This window comes from Scomber scombrus, chromosome 5 (genome assembly GCF_963691925.1).
Source record: "Scomber scombrus chromosome 5, fScoSco1.1, whole genome shotgun sequence".
In the NCBI taxonomy this organism is placed as follows: domain Eukaryota; kingdom Metazoa; phylum Chordata; class Actinopteri; order Scombriformes; family Scombridae; genus Scomber; species Scomber scombrus.
Window position 1 is genome coordinate 2,990,339 of NC_084974.1, and position 20,590 is coordinate 3,010,928.

The window sequence follows — 20,590 nt, forward strand, 5'->3', positions numbered from 1 at the left end:
TCTCCATTGGGATGCAGCTTCATTATTTCATTTTTTTTTTTTTAAGTGTTTTATGTAAGTATTGCATCCAGCTAGCCAATACTTAATTACTTGATGATAGGTGGTTATGTAATCGATTACTATTCATAGACAAAGCTTAATTCATTTAAAAGGGAAGAATTTAAAAAAAAAAAAAGGCTATTACAAATATTTCTGATTATTTACTTATTACTTATTTATTTATATGAGGTGTCAGATAATATCTGTAAAAAGGTGATTCATGTTAGTCACACCATTAACGTTGAGACAGGCCTAAAACTAAATCAACCACAATAGTCTGAGCTGTAAATTGGTGTTTTAAGGAAGATTATTTTTATACTTTAAGCCTATAGTATGAAGACATGATTGAAAGGTCTCAGTCTTTGAAAATAGCTGGAGAAGAAGATATCGATCAGTGCCAGTAGTACAGCAATAGGCACAATGCTTAACAGTAATGTATTTTCGGGGTGCATTATTAACTGCAGTGCTCAACTTTCTCCAGCACTAAAAGGATTTGAATACTGGTATGTACATATATGGATTGTTCAGTTTACCTTTTGATTTGTTGTGCTGACTTCCAGGAGCATCCACTAGTGGACTGGAAGGACCACATGCTGCTCCAGCTTCTTGCAGACCTTCTATATCTTCTTGTTTAGGAGTCACAATGTCAAACTCAACCCTTTTGGAACTGACAGGTGTGGTGGGTAATTTTTTAAGAGCCATATGTTCCCTCACACCCACAGAGGACTTGTCTGACTCAGTCACACTGACGTTTACACTTGTATGTTGGCGGGTAATCCAGCCATCTTCCTGAACCTCTGGCAGATGATGTGCCTCAGCTGTGTCTGTTCTTGAGCTGTTGACTCTGACAGTTCTGGCTCTGGACGGTCTGCTCTTTAAATCCACGGTCTGTACCTTTAACTCAAGATCTGCTCTGGCCTTGTCTGTCCTCCTCTGGCTTCTCCTCATCTCAATCTGCTGAAGACTGACTCTCCCTAAACTCTTTGCTCCATAGCTGCCACCTGTCAAGTAAAACATATGTTACTTTTTAGAGAGCCAGACCTGTTTTCCTGAGCTAGATATCATTTTGTAGCCCTTTTTTTGTTAGTCAATGAAAATAATTCATATTTTATCAGCAGTGAAAACATGAAAATGATACTACCACATTCTTCTCCCCCCTTACTTCTGTAACCGCAGAAGTACTCACTGGGGTACACATACCCGTGATGAGGAATAAATGTTGCTGAACCATCATCACAGCTGTAGTGAGTTTAAATTTTCCAGACAAAGCATTTGTTTGAAATAAAAATAAGACTCCCTGCTGTTGTGAAAAGTAGACATAATAGTCATTTACATATCCCTCTGAACTTTTGATTGGTCAGTGTACAGTGTTGACCATTTCCAATGTCACAATTTTGGGCAAATTTGGGCAAACAGCACAAATCTGTGGGAATGAATATAGGGAGTATGGGATGTTTTTTTTTCCACTGTGTGATTTTGGCTCAGTCCTGTGTATCTTTTAAATAAAAATGTTCTTAGTGTAGCTTTAATGATTTGGAGTTCGGGGGGAAAAGCTCAATTAGGATAATGGGAAAAAACACAGTCATTCACAGCCATTACTGAGTCTTTCAGTAATGCGGGCTCCCTATTAAGTGCTTTTAACACACATTCTCCGGCCTCTCCACGCTCTGTGTTTTGATGATGTTAACGAGTGGTCATGCACGATTACATATACAAGGGTCTTGGGAAGGCAGTTGATGAGCAAAGAAAGGCTTTAATGGAACACTTGTCTACTCTGCTTGTCTGCGCAAATCACACATTGGTGAAGTTTGCGCTGTAATGAGACAAATCACATCAGTGTAATCATGTTTAATCTCATTTTTCTGCCTCCCTTCAACTTAGCCTGTTTGATGATTCTGCATTTAGCATTGGCTTGATTAAATGACCTCATCTCCTCAGACTCAAACAATCAAATATGGCCATTAAACTCCTGATTACACATACATATTGTACAAGTGTAGGTCACAAATAGACACTGTTGTTGTTCCTTTACAAATAAAGTACAAAAAGGTCAAGATCTGAATGTCAGTGAATTATACTTAAATGAAATAACAAAGGGCTACAAATATGGGAATTATACTGTAAATGACTGATGAGAACATAATTGGGTACATTTTTGGGTAACATATACTGCACTGTCTCATATGCACTTTACAATTGCCATGGTCTCGGAGCATATGAGACAAACTGGTTTTGAAAAGCCTATGGAAAGTACTTCCTTTGTTTTACATACGTAACTACAGTCATTGTGTATCATCCGTGTACTTGAACACCTCCTGTGTAGTCACTCACTGCTGATCTGCTAAACATGCTGCTGTCCCTATGTTTTCTGTCTAGACATGGGGTCAAAGTGTCCATTCTTGATTAAAAGCTCTGTTTTCATTGTCTACTTTTCTCTCTTTAAAGCACTTCAAGTCTCTGACTCATGTCACACCTCGTCTCTGCTCTCTCCCTGACCTGCAGGAGTGACTCGACCTTAAGATCCACACTGCCCCTGCACAAAGTGGAGCAGCTCCCTGATCACTGGTTTATTAAGTTTATTAGTATTAATTGTATTGCATGTCCAAACTGCATCAAATTCAAAACGGCACTTCTTTGGGTCCCCAGCCATACACCTATCAAGTGTGGAGTTGATTGGATAAACATTCATGATATATGTGAAGGACATACATACAGTAAGAGATGCCTTCCTTTAGTAGAGAGATGTGGTACTACTACTTTTATTAGGTAAATAATATGAATTCTAAATACACTATTAAAACATGCCAATGTAGGTAGAGGGTCCTGGGGAAAAAAACATGTTAAGAAAGAATTGAGAAAAAACAAATGGAATGCTAACATTTAATTTTATTGTGATTTCATAGAAAGTATGAATGTTTGAATTGGTCAGACAAATGTGCATCCACACACTAATACCACTAAAGTTTACAGCACATAATTATTATATATTTTTTCAATGGAAAAAAATAAAGGCTTCATCTTTAAATGAACTCAGGCATGTCTAAAGCATTTGTGCTCCTCACACACGATCTGAGAATACATCATTAAAACAGAGCTAAATGATTACCTACTTCTCAAGAAAACAAATGAGTTCTTCCTTTTGTATTTTAATGATTTGTTAAAATGTGCATTCAATCAGCGCTGCAATTTCAATAATGTTGGTTAGTTGCATACGTTTTTTTGTTTTTTTTAACTCGGAACGAGCTTTAATGGCCTTAATAAGATGTGCTGTCACACAACATAAGGAGCTGATCTGAGATGGGGTCTGGCTTGGCTGAAGACTCATCATTGACTTTATTTTGGTAATAGTGTGGGGGCTGGATGCCTGAGGCAGTTGTAACATACTCGCTTCTACATGATTAACTGAGAAACATCAACAACATGTTGGGGAAACAAATATGAATATTATGCAGCGATGGCATCAACTGTATGCAGCATATTAGAAGAAATTGCACATTGCTCTAGTCTAGTGGGACAATATTTGCCATGTATATGCAATGAATATATTATTTACATGTAAGACATTCTGCTTAGTTCACAAAGTGTCTTGTGAGTTGTTAGTTACCTGTTGGAGTGGGGGGAGCTTTCTGTCTGGACCTGGACAGTCTGCGGAGCTTACTGCTTGTCTGCCTGCTCTGTGTTTTCACCTGCTCTCCCTCCTCACCTTGTGTCTGTCCTTTGACTTCTTTCTGTCCCTGTGACAGCTCTGCACTTTCCTCACTGTCTGAAATAGCTCTCTGTCCATCAAACATAGAGGCTTGCCCTTGAGTCTGCTCAGAGCGAAAAAGTTCTTCTGACAACAGAACTGGGCTCTCTGCCTCTAAAACATTCCTGGTAGGTGACTCTGTCTTTGTCTCTTTGTGCGGGCTGCCTTCCTCTACATCACCCTCAAAAAGTTCCGGGGTAAAGAAGACAGTCTTGTCCTCATCCTCTTCGTCTTCATCTGGATTGTCTGCCGGGAGCGGTTCGCTTTTACAGCTGGGAGGGGTTGTTACTGTAGCCAGGGTGTGTGGTTCCCCTTTGACCTCACTGGACCCCTCTACAGCTGCTGGTTTAGGATCAGTCTTCTTTTGTGGAGAGGGAAGGAGTAGTTCTTCTATGGGCTCAGGAAGAGCTGCTTCAAATTGCTGGCAGGAATTACTGGGCCCTTTCTCCTTAAAGATTGGCTTCTTGAAGCGATTGCTGATGGGACTGGAGGTGAACATTTGGTAGAAGGCCTGAGTTGCTCTTTTTGGATGGGAGAGTGGCCCTGCAGAGGGACTCTGCATCTTCTTCAACCGTTCTGCATCAAGGACACAACATTCATTATATCTTACAAATTCAGTGTATTTAGTAACCTTATACTAACATATAACTGAACTTTGACAAAGACAGCAGTGCAAACATGTTAAGTCTCACAAAGAACCTTTTAAATCTCACTATGAAATGAGACTGGTATGCAGAGTACCCTGGCTGCCAAGGCTTTTTTTTTTTTTTTTTAAAGAAAGATATAAATGTGGGCTTACGCTCAATATAACCCAAACAAAGGTCAAGGGGATTTAATTAAAAGCAACAGTCCAACATCTGCTCATCAGCTCGCTCCAGCGCCACTCAGGCACGCAAAAGACCTTACAGTAATGAGGCAAGCCACTCAACTGATCCCATGGCCCCCGCACCCCACCCACCCTCAACCGTGGGGGGTGGAGAAGGAGGAGGAGGAGGAGGAGGAGAGGGGGGGAATCTGCTACTGCCCTGCTACCACCCCATCCACCACACCACACTGAAAACTGGGCAAACAGCTCAACCTTGTCATGACCCCAAAGACAATGGGTGCTCGCCAAGGCAATGTGCAAACACGTCACCTCGGCATATTTTCTTGTGGTGATGTCATGCTCATACATCCTTGAGCACAAAAAAAAAAGACATGTTCCTTTTGATTGCTGTCTGTTAAAAAGCAGTGCGGCTTTAATTGTCATATTCATGCAGAAAGGAAACCGAATGGAGCCCCAGACAGTGTGGGAGCTGTGTGGTTCTACTGGCTAACAGCTTTGATTAATTCATTTTTCCACTTAAGAGAAACATAGACTTCTCCATCACAGCTCTATTATGAATTAAATAGAATAAAACCAAATATTAAAATTCATCCTATAAACCGGTATGTAGTCGTATGATTGTGTCTGTGTGCCAACGCAGAGTCAAACACTCTTTTTCTTTAGTTGTGGTGTCACTTTTGAAAGCTTCTCACACATCTTAAATCTCAAAACAAAAGGCTTTTCTGAGATGAACTTTAACTCTTTAATGTTGCTCCACCATAGCAGCAAAAAACAACACACCCACTCCCACATTCATGCTTAAGGGATGAGGCTGGGGATATTCTGTGTTTTTGTTATCGTCATATCCCATGAAAAGACCAAAACCGGCGATGAACTGAACTGGGTGGCAAAATAATATGAAAAAAAAAAAAAAAACAACCTAAATTTCCTCCTGTTTGAGTAACTACAATGCCCAGTTGTTTTGAGGGATTTAGTGAGGCTCTGTAAAAATGATACTATGTGCTGTAAGTGTGCTCTGGTTTTAAAAATCTAAATCTGAAGTGGAACAAATAGGTTTGGGGCTAAAAGATAGAGACAGTGTAGGGAAGTATTGAGAGATGAACTAACACATTGATTTTAGTCTTTCGCAGGATTTGTTGACGATAAGATAATTATAAAATGACAGCCAGCCTTATCATTTAACACCTGTATTTGTTTTCTAAAATATAAAATTGCTATGCCTTTTGGACACTGGATAAGATTTGAGAGAGATATTAACCTTGCAGCAATATCGCTCTCCCATCAACACTCACCTGCTTTTCCATTTTGTTCAGTTTTCAACTGTGTGCGAGAAAAAAATTGGAAGTTTAGGGGACTTGTATCCTGCTGGGGCTCGGGAGGTTTAACTGATGGGTGGGGTGTTTGAGGTTCTGAGGCTTTGGGCGGACACTGTCCCTCTATAGTGACTGGCACTTGACTGCTTGGAGAACAGAGAGTAGAGCTAGATATCTGGCTGTCTGCAGGGGACACCTCCGTCTTCTGTTGCATTTCAGAGAAGGATACCAGAGACTGCATGGCATTGTTGAAGGTGTCGTGATGCTGGACGAGCTGGCGGACCCATTTGGAAAGACCTGAGATACAAAAGACACACACACATCTGAGAAAAAAAAACACACTTTGCCAAAATTCTCATAATGGATAACTATTGCCATCTAGTGTTCACACTGAGAGGCTGTGCAGTTTGATAAAGTCAGCTGTTGTTCACACTCTATGAAGAATTTATGAATACCTTTGATGTACTTATTAGGATTAGTCCTGAAACGGTCATCCACTAAAATCAGGGCTCCCCAGTCATTCTTGTGGCGGATACACCTAGAAAAATCACATTTTTAAGGTTTAAGTGTAAAAGACAGACTTGTCAAGAGTAAAAATTTCAATGACAACCTAGATGTAGGAGACACATTTACCTCCCCAGGGCCTGGTTTAGAGCTCGGTAGGCCTGAATCTCATACCAGTGGTTGCCTGGGAGAAGACCTCTGGACTTGCAGTGCTGGTCATTGTACTTCATCTTCAGTTCCACCTGAAACCGCAAGTCAGAATAATACAGCAAATCACATTTTAAAACATCGCACAACTCTTCTCCAGTCTTCTCCAGCAAACACGTTTCACATCAGGGTGGTGTCTAAGGGTTGTTTCATTTCTGTAGTCCATCTATTAGTCATGTGACTTATAAATAACCATAAATACTAGGTCTATAAAACAACATTACTTTTAACTTTTGAGAATTTAAGTACTGAACTGTTTGTACATAATGTTACTATTTTTTACTATACGGTATATACTATATTTTTTACTACTATTGTTTTTTTAATGCTTGTGTACCTATTATTTATTGTTCTTTATTCTTTTTATTGATGCTCTTTCTATTTATTTTAGCTTATTCTACAATTTTCCAGTAAGATCCTCAGGCAAATCCCAAAAGATGATTAAACATGAAGTATTAAAAAAGTCAGGACACAGAAGAGGAAGAAATTTGAGGTATTAAAATCAATCACTAGCCTGGTGGCTATGACGCATAATGTTATAATAGCAAAATCATTATGTTAAATGTCATCTCTTGTGTGAATTTTCCTGTCTGTTTTTACTATCAGCTAACAATAATGGTCAAAAAATAATCTGGGAAAAAAAAACCCAAAAAAACAAAAACCCATCAATGTGGTCTGGAGTTCAGGTACAATGTAACCACAACATTGCTGGGGCTAGTTTTGTGAGATAATTCCCTTTACAGCTAATTTTGATATGATTACTAATGAAAACAAATGGAACACTTGTGACCTATGCATCAGTCTGGAGTCCCCGTATGTCTGGCATTACCTGCATTTTGCCACCGGCAATCATTTGTGAAATGTGATGCGGCTGACATTTGCAAACAGCCCTGAACTGAACTGAAACCTGTTCTAGAGGGAGAAAAAAATCCATAACATAACACATCTGGTGGAGAACTAATGGGAATAATGTGAGCCATGAAGGGGAAAACAAGTGGGCGATCTAGGGCACACCAAATACCAAAACCCCAAATACTATTGAGGGCCTTAAGTGTTTAGAGATTACCTGCCCTCACAGACAGATGTGTTCTGAAAGGGGAATGGAGGTGCTAAAGAGAGGCCATGACAGTGTAGAGCGTCGCTTTGAGGGGGCAGACGAGGTGGTCTACGCAACATGAAGCGTCCCTGTACAGAAATGCCAGGAAAGCATCCATCCATTTGCATCTGTCGCTGCTGATTTTAGTGCTAACCTTTTCGAATTGACAAGTGAAAAGTTCAGCTGGCGTCTGACGGGTTGCCATGCAGGGCAGGTTGCTGAACGGGGCTCTAACTGCTTTTGACAGGTACCGTGTGTTCGCCCAGAGCCACCAAACACAGGGCCGTGGCAGGTACAGCCTGTTCCCTCACGCGCATCACGCAATGCCACCGTGGCCTGTCTGAGCTTGTGTACATAAACAAACAAGCGCAGTCAACGGATATCTTAAATGTCACCCCAAAGTTGGACTATGACTAATCACACCTCACCTATGAAGCATTCAAACAACCGTGCAACACCTGCCACTGAGGAAAACATTAAACTGACATTGACAAAATGCTGGTCTGGGCTAGTGGGAAGACTCAAAATCACGTGTTTTATCTCTGAATATCCAACAGTGTAGCAGGCAGCCTTTGGAGACAAAGCATATGGCTGTGTGGAAGTCTTATAAATGCTGCTGGCTTTAAGGTAAGATGTTTGCCAATGTACAGTATGAGACGCCAAAGCAGTTAAAGAATCCACTTCTAAACCCGCAGCTCGAACAGAAAGGCCAGTAGCCTCCAGCCGGCTGTGTCATCTAAATCCAATCACAGTCCATTTCAGCGTTCGAGCCATCACATCCCTGCTCTGTACCATGTCATCGTCCAATCTAACATGACAGGTAGCATATGTGAAAAAGCCAATCCTGGCTGCTAGCAAATCTCACAAATGTGCAAGAAACCACAAGCTAGAAGGGATTAGTTAAAATGTCAAGAGATCACTCGCTTGCTTTGGCCTCGTCCTCTACAGCTACCTGTTCATCCCTAAAAACATATATTTGACCACTAGGCATGATTCGCAGCTGAGCGCATCTGTTTGAGCTACATTTTACACAGGCTGTGTGTGTGTGTGTGTGTGTGCGTCAGTGTGCACGCCCCTGGCAGTCCGGGACATCTTGTGCCTGTCACTGAGATTGCTGAGCGCCTCATCTGCCACAAGTGGCTGAGCTGACAGCTGAGTGGCTCATCTTGAAGACGGCATAAGTGTGCATGTGCATACACACTCACAAAGACATCAGACAAACACACTTCACAACATGCTCATGGATCAGCTCACACCACGGCTACACGCCAAATCTTACTTATACTTAGGTTCCACTGAGAAGAAACTGTTAATTCAAAACATTAAAGGACTAGTAAAGTCAAGCTGTTAGATGTTACATATGTGAAGGCTGAGGTTTACCACTGCAAAATGCCAGAGTTCTCAATGGCATGGAAGGTCTATGTTCTCAGTCTCAAATTGGGTCTCTAGAAAAATATTCTTTATGTCCTTTCTGTCTCCAGGGTGCTCTGACTCAAACTTGTCTTGGTCTCATGGGTGTTTAGACTCAGACTTGTCTCAGTCTCATGGGTGTTTAGATTCAGACTTGTCTCAGTCTCACGGGTGTTTAGACTCAGACTTGTCTCAGTCTCATGGGTGTTTAGACTCAGACTTGTCTCAGTCTCATGGGTGTTTAGATTCAGACTTGTCTCAGTCTCATGGCTGTTTAGATTCAGACTTGTTTTAGTCTCATGGGTGTTTAGACTCAGACTTGTTTTAGTCTCATGGGTGTTTAGACTCAGACTTGTTTTAGTCTCATGGGTGTTTAGACTCAGACTTGTTTTAGTCTCATTGGGTGTCTAGATTCAGACTAGTTTTAGTCTCGTGGGTGTTTAGACTCAGACTTGTTTTAGTCTCATGGGTGTTTAGATTCAGACTTGTTTTAGTCTCATTGGGTGTCTAGATTCAGACTAGTTTTAGTCTCGTGGGTGTTTAGACTCAGACTTGTTTTAGTCTCATGGGTGTTTAGATTCAGACTTGTTTTAGTCTCATTGGGTGTCTAGATTCAGACTAGTTTTAGTCTCGTGGGTGTTTTAACTCGGACTTGTCTCTGTCTCATGGGTGTTTAGATTCAGACTTGTCTCAGTCTCACGGGTGTTTAGACTCAGACTTGTCTCAGTCTCATGGGTGTTTAGACTCAGACTTGTCTCAGTCTCATGGGTGTTTAGATTCAGACTTGTCTCAGTCTCATGGCTGTTTAGATTCAGACTTGTTTTAGTCTCATGGGTGTTTAGACTCAGACTTGTTTTAGTCTCATGGGTGTTTAGACTCAGACTTGTTTTAGTCTCATGGGTGTTTAGACTCAGACTTGTTTTAGTCTCATTGGGTGTCTAGATTCAGACTAGTTTTAGTCTCGTGGGTGTTTAGACTCAGACTTGTTTTAGTCTCATGGGTGTTTAGATTCAGACTTGTTTTAGTCTCATTGGGTGTCTAGATTCAGACTAGTTTTAGTCTCGTGGGTGTTTAGACTCAGACTTGTTTTAGTCTCATGGGTGTTTAGATTCAGACTTGTTTTAGTCTCATTGGGTGTCTAGATTCAGACTAGTTTTAGTCTCGTGGGTGTTTTAACTCGGACTTGTCTCTGTCTCATTTCAGTTTTGAGTCAGACTTGTGTCAGTCTCATGGGCCTTTTTACTCATGGATGTTTTGATTCAGAAGTTTAACTTTGTAGAACACGTTTATATTTGTTAAAGTAAGATATTGTAAAATAAAAGACTAACTTTTTTAAAAAGGGCGAATTAATGGTTGAAAGTGCATCGGTAAAAGACAACTAAGGCGTTTTCTAAACGTGGCCTGCAGTGCTGACAAGGACATGTAAACTGGTAAGCATGCATTATATAGTATTCCTTCAGTGGCTGAATATAAAGCCATATGTACAGTGTATTGAGTGTGCTTGGGCATCCATCATCCTCTCTTTTTGATGATTTCCATGAACTCTTCAACATTCCTCCAAAATCCCCTTTATCCATCCATTTTACATGCTCAGAAGCCTTAGAATTAAAATGCTTTCGTGGTTGTCTTTAATAAAGGGCAACAGCAAGAGGTTGGCTGAGCCCATCATTAAACTAAGAGAGATGCCTTATCAGTTGTGTCTTTTTATTGCTTGTTAAAGCCACTTATTGTTTGACTCACTCACACAGGACGTGACTGCTCACTGCTAAACATGCCATTGGAAAAACTCAACATAAATGTAATACCACCTTTGGCAGAGCTTTCTCTGCAGAGGACTTTTCAAGTTCAACCTTTGATCTTTGTCACAATAACACAACAGGCCAGTAAAATGCCATGCTATGTGCTTAGGCTGTAGAGTCTAAGAGTTATGTCTGTCTGGGAATGCAGTCCATGCAGGCATCTAGAGTGCTGGAGTAGTTTAAATGGAGAGAAGCTGGGCTTACACCTCTTATCCTAGCAATGGGGTGCTGCCGTGTGAGTGTGGCACAGAATGAATGAGTTAATATGTCTGGTACCATGTGTGCGCTGAAGAAAATGTGCACATGTTAGCACTAGTGCATGGAAGTGACAACATAAGAACATGTCATGCGTGTGTCCAGTATGTGTGCCTATATGCACACATATACTGTTCTAAGTTAGTGTTAGTGTGAGACATGTGGTGTGGATATTACAAGGTGATAATATAGAGAATTCATGTGTGTGAATGTGTTTAAAGAAACATAAAGCATAACACACTAACACTGTTAAAGTGTAACACTATTAAGTCTTGAATGGAGGGTAATGCAGAGTGACCTGCAGCGTAATGTAGGAGAGACCTACCGCCTTAACTAATGTCAAGCGAAATTAAATGATTACACTTTTATGGAATACATTAACCCACAGGGGGAAAAATGGTGCTCACACAGATATCACACAGGCCAGGTATTTATTTGAGAAGCAGTTGTTTAGACCATCATCTAGTCAGCAAACTGTTACTGATCAGTCACGTTGTGCGCTCGCTTTGCAGCAATCCATCGCTTTGCAACAAAGAAATGTTTTTACAAATTGGAGAAAGAAGAAAAGTTAGTCGCTATCAGGATGGGGATGTGTGAGGAATGTAAAAGTATGCAATGGAATACTAGTTTGAGTCTCATTTAACATAGCATGCTATGTGGGGAGCTGAATTGTAAAATATTAGCAATATATTATAAACAGAATTTTATTATTTGGTCTTTAACAGCTCATGTAGTTATGCATCACAATGTCCTGCACTAGTCCACAAGATTGGAGCCATGCAGGCATTTTGTAATGGATCAGTTTTGACATTAAATAGCCTTTTTGGCCATTTACAATCATAGAAACAGTCGAAGTACCTTCCAGTTTAACGCATAGTTTAAAACACTGAGTGCACAAAATAAATAAACACCAACAAACTGTTTATATCAGTGAGAACACTGAATGGAGCTGCTTTGCATTTGTTTTTTTGTTTTTAAAATAAAAGGTATTTTGCTGCTATTTCAGTGACAAAAAAAGGATTTAATGCGTTGAACAACTTCAACATAGGCCCCTCTGTTTCAACATAGAACCATTACTCAGAAACTGTGTTAACCAATAAGAATCAAATGTAAAACTAAATTGCTCTTCCAAAGGCATTGATCGTCACAATGTAATTGTATTGGCTTTCTAGCAGTGGATACACCATTACATGTGCATATGTGTGTGTGTGGGTCTGACCCCTTAAAAGACCCTATTATCTCTCTGACAGAGTACTGCGGCTGTATCAGTGCTGGTTTAGCATGCTACGAGGGCTAGCTGCATGGCTTTGACAGCCATTAGTGTCAGTGTCCCCATCCTCTCAGCGGTGTAATGGGGTTAGATCAAAGACCTTTACAGCCCCCAGGGCTTCTCTAGGGGCCACACTGCCTCTGCTACTGAAAGAGGAGAGGAGATAAGTGGAGATGGAAAAAGACAACTGGAGGGGAAAAGATATAGCATGAAGCAAAGCTAAAAGATTAAGAATGATGCAAAGAAGAAGCGATGAAAAAGAAAAAAGAAAGACACTGGAGATCTAGGCAGTAATGTGTATGATCTCTCAGGTCTGAATTGGGTGGACACAATAATATCCACAGATAAATGGGATAAGGCAGATTCCATATTTAGACTTGACTTATATTTACATGCAATACATTCATTTGTTAGACAGATGAAATAGTGACAGCAGTCACCACCCTCAGCCTCACCCGCCTGATCCGACAGCAGCCGCAATTATGACAAGATGTGGCAGGAGGCTGCGAGTCCTCTGAGGAACTGAGCACATGTAGCAAATAAACAAAGTGGAGCACAGAATGTGTCATTAGAAATGCACACGTCTCTTCACGCTTGGTCAGCTCCACCTTGGCCCTAACTAGCTTTGGCTTCCTCAATCCTCCCCCTGGTGTTCTGCTCCATCCACTCAACTCCTGTTTTACTCTAGACCGGGCACATTATTTCCCAAGCTTGATGCAGCAGAGTTATAGCAAAATATGAGTTCTGTGATACCATATATTGGCTTTTAAGAACAGAGCAAGGCCGTGGGTGCCAGTACCAATACCAGAACAAGGTATCGTTATTAGTAACAATATGTAGTTAGAATGGAAAAGGTGCAACTCAACCAAGAGAACAGTGCAGCAACGGGACGGTTTACAGTGCACACCTGCTAGAATTAGCTTCACTTTCAAAAAAGGCAAGCATTTGACAAAGGTGAATATGCCATCCCTCAGAGACCAGGTTAGCTGAGCACAGAACTCCAGCACTAAGCAACGAGTGGACTAGCCAACACACACTGTAGCACTCCAAAACTTACCAAAACTTCCAAAACTCTTATCAGGTAAAGAAAATAAATCAGTCCATTGTTTCATTTCAAAAGTCCTGTATACAATATTTTGGAGTGGGAATATTTCCCACTATAAACAATGCAGCAGAGAGGCTGCTCTCCACTGCTGGAGACTTAACATCAATACTCCAGAAAGAACACGCCAAGTTCTGTTTTTCAGAACTCTCTGCTTTTTTTTCTTGTCCGCCAAACAATACAGTTATTAAGACCATTTAGCTCAACTGCTAGTACATTAATCATGTAGAATTTCAGTGTATTAAGGAAATGAACCTTATTTCTATTCACTGTGAGGTTGAGGATCTGTTTGGATTTGAGAATCAATTCTGAATTGAATTATTACACCAAGAATCAGACTCAAATCAAATTGTGAGATTCCCCAAAGATTCCACTTCCACTCATACTCAACACAGAGATAAATATTTCATAACAGCTCACTAACATACAGCTTCATTGTTTAAAAAAAAAGGCTTAGTAATTCCATAAAATAGCAGGCCCCTGTAGTTTTTAGCAAATGTTTTGGGAATTACTTGCAGCCATGGATTAACAAACATTTGGTGCTCTCTCAAAAAGTTTTACATATATGGGGAATCTCTATTAGCCTTGTGAGTATGTTTATATATACTCATGTTTCTTTACATCACATATTCTTAATCCACCCTTATTCTAGAAGTGTTTTTTCATTGTCAATAAATCCCATGAAAAGACAAACCATTGTGTATTTTCTGACATCCATACCCTTTCTGTGTCTGTTAGCCCCAAGCCCATTCATTCCACTCCAGATGTGGATTTTTTTTTTAAAAGGTCACATGCATGTATATAGTGTAATTTATAGTGTAATAACAGCTGCTTACTGTAAATACTAGTGCATAAGTTGACGACTATTTTCAGAGGCAAAGTTATCAATATTTGGTGCTCTAGTGTGTATTTACAGCGTGTGTAGGTTATGGATTGAGTCAAAATGAACTACAATGTGTGTGCTGGCTTATGGTAATGAAGGAACATGACACCCAGTGCAACACTGTGGCTCCTTCATAGTTTTTGTACAACAATGGAGGTTTACTCTGAGGAATAAGATACATCAGGCTTTGGATACACACACAATACTTGTTAGCAGCATCAATTCAGTGTTGGTTTGGGTCTTGTAATGGAGTGTGATGATAGCATAAATTTGACTGAGATTCGATATTCAGGCCTACTCATTTTGCACCCTTTGCACAATGTATTTACTCATTTAAAAAAAAAAAAAAAAAAAGTGATATATTTGATTTAAAAGTTTTATATTTTTCTAAGATGCCCTAATTTCCAAGGTGCATGGGCACAGTTGTTGTGTGGACCGCTCATGGATTCTGGAGGCTGGGGTGAAACATCAGTAACTGTTCCTAGAGGACTTACAGGGTTCCATGGTGGTGTAAATCATTGTATATATGTTTTAATTTTTAGACAAAATCCATTTCAAGAATTGAGTATTGGCACAAAATACCAGCTAACAGCAGCTACTTTTCAACTATACTGCCATGTGTTATCGTCAAACACTGTGTGGTAAAAACTCTAATCTCCATGTCCATTCTCCCATACCACAACAACAATGCTTATACAAAACAGAACATTTTTAGAACGTACTTCTTTGTTAAGGTAAATCTGATTTTTTTAAAAATAAGTAGCAATGCCCTGAGAGCTGACAGAGGTGAAACTGACAGCTTTGGCTAAGGTGAAGGGGTCTGGGAAGCTTCAATCACCCACACGTCTTGCCACACTGACAGAACAGGTTAGTGAAAGCTTCGTCGTGCTCTGACAGGAAGATGTGGAGGAGTAAATGGGGAGAAGAGGAATGGGCGGTGGGGGTTGGGGGCGGCCTGAAACTTAAAGGTCAACTTTATCTGCTAAGGATGGGGCAGACACGGCAACATCGCTCTGGGATTTTTTTTCACGGATCACCAAAAAGGGGATGCTCTTATTTGGTGTTGGTTTGTGTGCGTGTGCAGGTCTGTGAGATATATTTTTTGATTTAATTGGATTACAAAAGGTTGCCAAAAAAAATGAACCCTCACAGACACTGCTTGGACACTAATGTTATTATAGTATCAGTTTTAACAACACCTGGACTCATGTTGATGATGCATTGTATAAATACTATTAGAGACACAAGGTTCCAAGAGCAATATAAACTAAAAGTAGAGATAATGGTGAGCCTTGAGAGCATCTATTGATTTCTGTTGGTTAAGATACCTGAAATAAAAATCATTTTAAAAAAAGAGTTGAAAGAAATACCTGATGGTACAGAACAGAACCTCCGGCTGATTCCTGTACTTATAATAATTGCTAATTACAGATTGTCTCTGATTAAATAATGTTTTGCTACAGGATATGTGACTATAAGACCATTCTTTGTCATTTTATTCTTAGTCACTGTATGTGCTATTTTAGTGGAATAAATACCATTTTTGAACTTGCATCAAATGCTTTAATTGACTATTTAGATATAGTTTGGGTTGTTATTATTGTTGTTGTTGGTGGTGTTTTTTTTATTGTTGTTGATTGATGTAGTTTTGTTTGTTCCCTTTTGCCTCCGATGTTATTACTCTATTGTTTTGCATTATGACGTAACCCAGGGAGAGTAGTTGCTACCTTGGTACTCGCTAATGGTGATCCAAGGAAATAAATACAGATAAATAAATACCTACACCATATTGGTCATCAGTTGTTAATCCAGTGTTTGAGTCATTTTTTACAGTTATAAATGGTAAAACCATTCTAATTTGATCCCTCTGCTTTAATTCAGGAAGTACATCTTTTGTAGTTGTAAGATTCATAAGAAAACACTTTTAATATCTCTAATTAGGGCTTCTATAAACGATTAAACAATTTCTAATCTTAAGCATGTACAACTGAAATAGTCTGTAGAATAGCTGCAGACTATTTCAGTTGTTCATCATCTACTACTGACCTGGAGGTCTTTAATGTTTGGGAAGGGGATTCCAACAGTGATCACTGCTCTGGCATTGTCATCTGTGAAGTCGAGTCCTTCACTCACTTTACCCCTACAGACTGCAATCAGCAGAGCGCCATCTATAATAAAGAAATACAGTTGTGAGATTACGTCCTTCCAACAAAACTGTCACTGCTGTAATTACTAGGTAAAATAATCTCATGTCTGTCATTGCATTTTGAAAATGAAAAACTTCACATTCAATGGTACCGCTTATCTTCTTAGAAAGTTACGTGCTAGACTAATTGTGAAAGCACTGGACTATCAAAATAATGTTTTTAGCTCTAATTAACAGACATCAAGTCACCAATCAGGCTGATTCAGTGTGATAGAGCAAAGCCACCAGCTGGTCTAAAGGTCAGTGGAAAGATGTGTACCAGTCTCACCTCTTTCCACACAGTATTTGATGGCATCGTAATAAGTGTGAAGCAGTTCGTCAAATTCCCCCTTGCCACCACCACGGGGCTCTGTGATCACCGTTTTCCGCTGTTCCAGCTTCTCCCAGAGACCAGTGTTGATCCATCGATCCCGCAGCTTGTCCAGCATCTGGTCAAATTACAGGAGGTATCATGTGATAAATACAGATGTTTGCCTTGGATTTCAAACTTTGATGTGAAGCATTTCTTCAGCGTGAAGAAATGCAGCCCTCTCATTTATTTGAAACACAAGAAGCTCTGGCAAACAGAGTGCGTACAAGTGCAGCACCATGCAATGCCTTCAATAACTGTTTGAAAATGTGCACCATTATTCACATTTAAACAATTATCACATCTCGCTTTCTAGTGTGGCCAAAAATACTTAACATTTAAAGTTTAACATGATGAAAACCGTCATCATCCTCCTCTTTAACCAACCTGCCAATGTTAAAAAATCCAGTAAATTTATAAAATGTTACTTTTAACTAAAAGGGGATACATTGTGCTTTTTGTGATTTTCTGTTATGTATATACTGTTATGACATTAGATGCCCATCTTAAACATCATAACAATTTCAGAACTTAAGAAGCATTTTCAGAACGTGCAATGGTTGTAACGAGATGATGTCAGCTTGTTAAGCATGTCTATAAATGGCTGCTGAGGTTGTTTGTGTTGGCCATTTGTTTGTCTGTTTCAGATAGAGGCTGAATAAAGGTCCAGAATAAGATAAATAAGAGGAGGTTTTAAACTGTAAATCATGAATGAGTCCCAGACTGTAAATACAGACCTGAAAAAATGGAGCCATGTAGCCCTGTAAAAAGTGCTACATGGTCAGATTCCTCCTACAGCCTTCTCTCAAATGAGGTTCCACATTTTTCAAATACTCAATAAACAAACCTCAACCCCTGCATGATTGTAAAGGACCAAGGACATACAGAGAGGTTTCATTTGTAGTAATATGCAGTAATAGTTTGCAGTCAGCTGTTATTTTTTCTTGAAGATGGAGCTAAACCATTTTTCTCTTGAAGATGGAGATAAACCATACCACTGTTTTTCTATTGTTTGTTTTTTATGTATGTTTGTAAGATGTCCTTCAGTGCTTTGAAAGCTGCCTATAAATAAAATGCATTATTATTATTAAGTGTACTTGTGCTGCCTACTGTCCGCAGTACACAACATGGTACAGCAATGGGATAATGACAGATAAATATGAAACACACAACTAATAGAATACTAGTAAGGCATACACTACAGAAAATACAGAAAGCTTTGTGTGGTCAGCTAGCATTAGTGTGTTCATGGTTTTGCTTAGCACTTACTGACGCCAGAGATTAGCAAGGACATTGTTCGTATGGACATGTGAATGTCAATTACATGATTGCTGTTTAGAAAACCTAGTTAAAATTGGACTTCTAACTCTTAATAATGCTTTCAACAAAGCCATTACATGATTTAGGTCAGTGGTTCCCAACCTTTTTCTTGAGGGACCCATATTTTTAGCATTGTAAATCCACACAAGGAGGACTGCACAGGCCTGCAGTCTCTTCTCCCTGACGCTTCCCATTTCTCCATCAGCTCCCTGTTTCCGTTGCTGGCTAACCTCTATGTATACTGCAAGAAGGATGTTCACGTTACACACGCCCTTATCTTCACGATATATTTAACACATTAAAATGATTACACCCCTTAAAATCAAGAGGGCTTCGCAACCCGGAGAGGGTTGCGCCCCCTTAGTGGGGATTCGCCGATTTAGGCCATGTCAACTTTATTCAAATAAGTCTCCCAAAACATGACATCACAGTGTGACCATTGGGTGTATCAGTATAATGAAAAGACAGTAGGTGTGAGGGGTTTAGATTTAGGTTCTGGTTAAAAATAGGTTTAAATAAGGACAAATACAACCTACAAAAAATAACATTCAGGGAAATACATTGGGTGCCAGTAGGTCAATAGCTGTATCAAAGAGAAAGCAGTGGGTTGTCATATTCTCAAGTGTTAAAACTTTATTCCATTAACTGTGAGGCATAGAATGTAACACATTATGACACTTTCCAAACCTGAAACATAAAGCTTGCAACAAAGAACAGGAAGCATTTAGCTACCCATGTTTGCTCCCGTGTCCTCGAACAGCTTGGGTTACTTTTCTTTACTTGCACTTGGCAGAAAGCTGATGTGTTTAAACCCCCTCTGTAATAAAATCACTGTTGCTGTACTATTGTTAGTGCAAAAAGTCAGCGGCTCTCAGGGGAAGCACATTGATCTAAAAGCCCTCATCCTAGCACGGCCCCACTCATGTCTGCGCTGTGCAGATTATATCCTTGAATAAGCATGGCTTCACAATCAAAGAGCAGCTTCACTGGCTTGGAAATGTGTTAGAAGGGTCAAGTAGAAGTTCCTCTTGTAGTCAGCAGAAAACTTCTCAACAGGCTAAAAAGAGTTGTGAAGCCCGAGCCGGAGGCAGATAGGGAAGGTGGTGATTATTTACTGACATCTCATTTACCGCCAACTAGAAATGTTCAAAAACCGCACCACACGAGCATCTAAATAGAAATTTACTCTGCGCGTTATGTGCGGCACAGAGGACAGCCACGGCAGACGGGCAATGAGAGCGTTGATAGTTTCTTGCATGTCAATGCGCTCGCCTCATAACAGTGAAATGAAGCATGGGAAAAATGTCGTCAGGTTGGTGCATCCTAAAGTAAGTGAGGCCAGGACGCTGGCATCAATAAAACATGGCACTTTCACTAAATATGTAGTGTTACAGCGACAAGGACCCCTTACATGCATCTTCAAGTCGGCAAACTGTTTGTCCTGCAATTGCTTTCCAGTGCAATCTGGAGATGCAGATGAATAATTCATGTTATGTACTTTAGGCAGATCTACCACTAAACAAAACAGCCATTATCTGCCAGGCTGCACTTGGAAAGGAGCTGATTCCACAAGGAGAAGAGTATGGAAGAAAACTGCTCCCACTTATAAAACTGATGCGGCAGGATCAGTAAAGATAGAATCACGGATTGGGATGTGCAGAACTGAATTGTGTTTCTGCTAAGTTCATCTTTAGGTTATCACTGGCCAAAAGGTCACTACTCACTCACACTTGAGCATTACATAACAGAAAATACATTTTTAAACTAAGGTTATTTCCAGTGAAGGCTGGAACAGTAAGATAAATGTAGTCATGAAGGAAAATCTCAGCAAGCAAGTCTTCAGTAAGTGGAATGCAGCTCAATAGGATTGAGATCAGACGATTGACTCGGCCAGTCAAGGATAAAAAAGCACTTTGGTTGCTTTAGGATCGTTGTCCATTGTCTGATTGTTGTGTTAGGTCACAGTTGCTGAGTATGCCTTGTAGTCAGATCAGATCGAGGTCATATCACGTTCCCACCCCAAACAAACCGCACCAGAATTTCTTGTTGACTGGACTAAGACCACATCCTCTAAAGGTTTTTTTTCGTTCCACACCTCAGTACAACTGCGGTGTGCCGAAAGGAATCGTACCATGAAGTCTGATTCTGATTCACTCTGATTCAACCAGACTAAACAACGCACATTTGAAAAGGCTCTTAGTCTGAACCTACAGTCTACAGTAGTCTGAGCCATTCATATTACACTATGACCATACAAGGGTAGGTG

The 20,590-nt window shown here is 40.1% G+C and overlaps 1 protein-coding gene across 1 annotated transcript in view; it reads right to left on the reverse strand.

The window, feature by feature from the left end:
• Positions 1 to 2,969: 2,969 nt before the first annotated feature.
• The window catches only part of brip1 (BRCA1 interacting helicase 1), a 41,117-nt gene continuing 23,496 nt past the window's right edge, over positions 2,970 to 20,590 (reverse strand). The window contains exons 15-20 of the mRNA XM_062419137.1: positions 16,924 to 17,083; positions 16,496 to 16,617; positions 6,557 to 6,669; positions 6,379 to 6,461; positions 5,903 to 6,220; positions 2,970 to 4,360 (exon numbers count right to left, since the gene is read on the reverse strand). Coding sequence (XP_062275121.1) covers positions 3,636 to 4,360; positions 5,903 to 6,220; positions 6,379 to 6,461; positions 6,557 to 6,669; positions 16,496 to 16,617; positions 16,924 to 17,083 — 1,521 coding nt within the window. The 3' untranslated portion in view covers positions 2,970 to 3,635. The remainder of the gene's footprint in view (positions 4,361 to 5,902; positions 6,221 to 6,378; positions 6,462 to 6,556; positions 6,670 to 16,495; positions 16,618 to 16,923; positions 17,084 to 20,590) is intronic.